This window comes from Marmota marmota, unplaced genomic scaffold, assembly GCF_001458135.2.
Source record: "Marmota marmota marmota unplaced genomic scaffold, marMar, whole genome shotgun sequence".
Taxonomy (NCBI): Eukaryota; Metazoa; Chordata; class Mammalia; order Rodentia; family Sciuridae; genus Marmota; species Marmota marmota.
Window position 1 is genome coordinate 57,449,129 of NW_026000174.1, and position 5,866 is coordinate 57,454,994.

General features: G+C 34.7%; 1 protein-coding gene across 1 annotated transcript; it reads right to left on the reverse strand.

The window, feature by feature from the left end:
* Positions 1-795: 795 nt before the first annotated feature.
* On the reverse strand, positions 796-1,731 carry LOC107158931 (olfactory receptor 4S2-like). The gene has a single exon (XM_015505452.1). It carries the CDS (start codon positions 1,729-1,731, stop codon positions 796-798), a length of 936 nt encoding a protein of 311 aa, XP_015360938.1.
* Between the last annotated feature and the right edge of the window lie 4,135 nt (positions 1,732-5,866).

Consider the following 5,866-nt stretch of genomic DNA (forward strand, 5'->3'; position numbering starts at 1 on the left):
TGTATTTTCATTGTGATTGAGTCACTGTAGCCTGATTCTCATATGTGGCTTTTTTTTTTTCATTCATTTTCTTGAGTTTGGCAGGTAGTTACGTTATAGCTTGTACAGATGACAAGCAAAGTTTAGAGTCAGAAGCAGCAAGTTAGTGAGATGGTACAGTTGATGGGGGGCAGAGACAGTAGCATGTATGTAAAGAAAATTGAACCTAAAAATGGCAAAGACTTTTCCACAAGACTAACAGATGAAAGCATTGTTTTGCCTTTCAAAATTGTATTTTATCTCTTTTTGAAGACAACTCTGCTACCATTCCAAGTTTACTAGGCGGAGTTTTCACTGTTTTGTGAGACTTACATCAAAATTCATTAGCTAAGATTTGATATTTTTATGACTTCTATCATTCACCCAATCTGTGCATTGTTGATTCTTTAATCTGTACCATAGTTTTAAATGCCAGAAATAATTTTATATATTTCAGAGTAATTTTGTAATCACTTAGAGAAAATGATAAAAGAAAAAGAGCAGTTGGAGAAAACAATGACACTTACTCTGATGATGTTGAGATTCTGTGCATATTCCGACTCCTGTGTCTTTGGATATTTAGAACATCATCTGATTATGAAATAATAAATATAATGATCATGGTAAAGAATACCTTAAATCTGTGCAATATGTATTTCTCTCACTTGTTACTTCTGAAAATTCTTTGATGTTATTATTTGATTCATTGAAGATGTGAGTTAACTAAGGTAAGGCTGACCACATTTAAGATCATCCAGTTTAAATTATTATTTCCAACTATTTGCTGTTGGTATTCCAGAAAATCTTCTTGATCCATATTTTTTTCATGGCATTCTTTACTTCTGCATTTCTCAGTGTGTAAATCATGGGATTTAGCATGGGAGTGATAATGGTGTAAAATACAGCCACCATCTTATCTTCTGCAAATGTAACATCAGGGCGCATGTACGTGAAAGTACAAGGACCAAAAAAGATGATGACCACTGCAATGTGGGCTCCACAGGTGGACAGAGCTTTGCGTCTTCCTTCTGCTGACTGCTTCCTCAGAGACACCAGAATAGTAGTATAGGAGATGAGCAAGACCACAAAACTCCCCAGAGTGACAGTACCACTGTTGGCTGTCACAACTCCACCGATAATATGTGTGTCTGTGCAGGCAAGTTTGAGCACAGGGCGGACATCACAGAAGTAGTGATCAATCTCATTGGGTCCACAGAAGGGTAGCTGAACTACTAGAGATATGGGGATAACAGTGTGGATGAGGCCACCTACCCAGGTCCCCAGCAGCATTTTATTGCACTTCTCCCTGTCCATGATGGTCATATAGTGCAGGGGTTTACAGATGGCCACATAACGATCATAGGCCATTACTATAAGAATGAAGATCTCAGTGCTTCCAAAGAAATGCACCCCAAAGAGTTGCAATATGCACCCCTCATATGAGATAGTTTTGTTCTTTGATAACAGGTCAACAATCGTCTTGGGTGCTGTAGCTGAAGAGAAACAAATGTCCACAAAAGATAAGGAGTTGAGGAAGAAATACATGGGAGTCTTCAGAAGGTTCCCCATGAAAATGGTCAGCATGATGAGGAGGTTTCCCAGAAGAACGACTGCGTAAAAGAATAAGAACACCACAAAGCAGACTTCTTCAACATCTGGATTCTGAGAAAGGCCCCAGAAAATAAATTCAGTTACATTATTTATTTTTTCCATGTAATGAATCAAGTAGGCCAAGTGACCAACACAGTTAAAATATCTGAAAGAAAGACATCAGAAAGACTATTAGCAGTTATTTCTAACTCAAGATAAATTAATGATCACACAGTTAAAAATGGAAAAATGAGTACTGACTGCAGATTGACATGAACACATAAATTTTAGTGTTTCTTTTCTCATAATTTACATCAATAATATATATCAGAGTTATTCATTTCACATGATGGAGCAGAGAACAGAGAGACAAAGCAAATTCCTGAAGTAACTCATCTAACCAAGATTCTCACATGCCTAACCTTTTCCTAAGGTTAACTTATATCATTTTGGGTAAACATTTAGTTAGTTTTCTTTCTGTAAAAGACACACAATGAGATTTAAAGCAACCCTTTGTTTGGAGGCAAGGTTTCCTGTGCTTTGGTGATAGAAATACAAACATGTCCACATGATTTCTTCTGAATACAGCCACATCTGTTCACTACATACACCCAAGTGTCCAGATTGGGTGACTTCTGCAGGCTCCATTTCAGATATCTGTGTGTGAATTTATGGACTCTGTTTGGGCTCAAGGTCTTGCAATGTGGAGTGTCTGAGGGCTTACCAGGATTTACTATGGCTTTATTTATTACTCAACTTTTGTGTAGTAACTAAAAGAAATTCCCTGAAACTGAAAAATATGGAAAAAACAAAAATGCAGGAGTGGCTCTTTTGTGACAATATTCCTCATGTGTCCTTCCAAGTTTTCAAATCTCATGCTAGAATATTTTAGTTCTCCCATTTTGGGTGAATAGAACATTCCAGGAAGAGGTTGTCCTTTAGCGATTATTATTATGGGTTTAGGAAATGCATGATGTTTAATGTAAGTGTATAAACCTTCCATGTTTGAATTTCAGACACACTAGTGAGGTCACTTTTATGTTTTGGTGGAAAAGACATACAGAGGAGTTTTCATTTGGGAGTCTTCAAGGTTCTTTATTAACTCAAGGCACAGATATGAATGTTTCTTCTAGTTATAGATTGTCCCCCTGCAATCTGATCCCCTTAACATCTTTCTGGCTTGTTGCTTCCTACTGCTAATAACTCTGTGCTCTCAGGTAGCCTTTTGCAGGAATAATGTGTCAGGCATTGTCAGCTTTTTGACAACTACAGGTTTCATCAGATCTGTGTACTAGAGATCCTAGAGTATAGTCATCACAGGTCTGCTTACTTTTGTGCATTACCAAATAGTAACACTTATGGTAATAATAGTAATAACAGTATTGCAAATCAGATTTAGAATCAGCCACATCCTGTGCTTCACAGGTCCTTTCCCTAATTTTTTTTCTTACTTAACTTAGAAAAGAGTGGTACTCTCCACAGAGAGCATTTAATTTTACAATAACTCAAATAATAGCAGTTTTCAACAGCTGTGAATAATGTTGCTTGCTTCTGTTGTAGAAGAAAATGAGCATTCATACATTATCCTGGTATCTGTTCCCTTCTGTTCATTCTACAAAGTCCTAGAAAAACTGTTCTATCTTCTGAAATTAAGACCTATCTCAATGTAATCCATTCTCCCCTTTCTGATCATTTCTAATGTGATAAAGTCTCACTGTCCTTTGAAATGATTGAAATGTATTATTCACATCTTTGCTATTCTAGCTCTTGTTTGTGCACAGATGTACCTTATTATTTATCATCTAAATTTAATTTCTCTGTAACTCCTTAGAATAGTTTCTTCCAACTATATTAGAGATGTTAAAATATAGCCAATGCACCAAATTCCCCATGTTACCAAATAGTATATTAGTTATAGAAGAAAAGAATCTCACCGTATTTTCCAGAGCTTGCATTTGTATTTACTTTTCTGTGTCTTCCTGATATAACTTGAGTGCAGATTCAAATTGAAATAAGGGTGACACCAGAGGAATTGCTTTGTGAATAATCAGTTCCAGAGAACATCTGATCACCTAAACTCAAAGCCTGTAAGAAAGTCAGTGTTCCTTCTTAAAGGTTTTTTAACCTAATGAAATCATCTGATCTGCAATATCTTTGATAAGAAATGTTTTTCCTCTGCTTATAAAGTTATTCTAGAAGGAATGATGCAATATGGTAATGATCTTTGGGAAAGTTTTCCCCAAAACCTTTCACCATAATTAAAACCAAATCACATATCTAAAGAGAGATGTCATGTACTGAATTCTTTACAATTATTTTTAAAAGTAAAAGTGGCTTTGCTTCATTTTAAGTTCAATTGACTCTTACATTTAGAACTATTAACCTTAATTAAAAACCAATTCATCAAACATAAGTAATTCTAGGGTTGCATATTGTCCTTTCAAGTAATTACCCTTGATATATACATACAATAGTATATATTTCATTTAAAATGTATTAAAATATGCATTTTTGTGGATTGAAGTTGAACTAGTCTACTCTTTAATAAATTCTCTTAGAAAGGAAAGGTGAGATTTGGTTTATTTGGGGTTCACTTCTTTTCTTCTTAAGGGATATATGAGATGAGATGCATTTATGATATACACCTGGGATGAAATGTAGTATGGGCTATAATTTCTTTAGTTTTTAAGTTTAAATCATTAAGGTTAACTCTTGCCTTATTCCTTTTATTTTATTTCCCATCATTTTTGTCTATTTTTCTTCCCCCAGCAGACCCTATCTTATATTTTTGTTGTTGGTCAATAACAAAAAAAAAATGTTGAAGAGATCTTGTTCATATTCTTATCATCTGGTTTTAGCAGAGAAATTGACTGAAAAAAAAGAGCAAAGGAAAAACATCAAGAAGCAAATGTGTGATGGTTTAATGTATGCACAACCTTTCAAATGGAATAATTTGTAAAGCATAAGAGCTCTGTGAGCCAATAGAAACCAAAGAGTCTATTTGTAAATATACTCCTAACAGTTCTGCTGTTCATCACAAAGGGGCTACAATTGATGACATTTAGAAGAATATGTAATAAACATGTGTCATCAATTTGATTCATTTAATTCACATTAATTTTTCTCACATGCCTTGGTATTATATTCTTGAGTTTGGGGAATATTCATGATATTAAATTTTTAATGTCCCTACCAAGGCAGCAGTTGTTAGATCCAGGAGTCTCTGCCAGGAAGTGGAACATATGAGACTATTCAGATTTGCATCAGTGGCTTCATAAAGGTACAAAACTTTTGATTACAAAAGTTCCTGAGCCAGTAACAATTGAAAGAGCTCATGGTGACTCCTATTGATTACTATGAAGGACATGGCCAAGATTCATGAGAACTGAGGCTCTCCAATTCTAATGAAAGCCTAAAGCACAAAAGCATTATATTTCAAAGATATACAATTATAAGACTGATTGCGATTTCTGTAGTGTTCCATCCTTCCTGTGACAAGATAGTAAGTTATAATTTTGGTTGTCTCTTTCAATATTAGCAACAAACAAACAAACAAAAAATCCAATCCTTTTCATTTTGTGCATGGAACAATTAATTTAGTTATCAGTGTAACAAACTGAAAACATTTATTCCTTTATCTTCTAACTGGAGGTTGTAGAACTATCCATTGGAGTAGTGTAAACTTGTGTAAATGAATTTCTAAACAATTGTAATATATAAATGTAGCTTTCATCTTTCTCCACAGGCCAATAGTGTTCTCATTTAAACAACTGAGAAATGAAAATATTTATGACATGTCAGGGTCTCCAGAATTAAAGTCTTTGCAGTTTATAAGAGGGAATGCCTTGTTGGCTCATTATTCTGATGCTTCTACTTCTTGTATGGTGATCAGTTGTGAAGGTGATCTGACACACAGATAAAGATAATATTTTTATTTATGCAAAAGTGGGAAAGCTACCTTTAATACACCAGCCTTACTATGAAGTCTGGATATAAACCCAGCCAAGCACCACTAGGTCAGCTGAATGCTAATTTGTCCAAAGATCCATGAAAGACAATGAAATGTTTCTTTGTATCATTCATAAGCTTCAGAATGGACATTTTCACTATGTCATTGAGCTAGCTGATCCAAGAAGAGTATTTTTTTTTAAAGAGAGAGAGAGAGAGAGAGAGAGAATTTTTTTTAATATTTATTTTTTAATTTTCGTTGGACACAACATCTTTGTTTGTATATGGTGCTGAGGATCAAACCAGGGCC

Bases quoted from the DNA above. Each gene is read 5' to 3' on its own strand.
- LOC107158931 (XM_015505452.1), bottom strand. From the start codon at position 1,731: ATGGAAAAAATAAATAATGTAACTGAATTTATTTTCTGGGGCCTTTCT.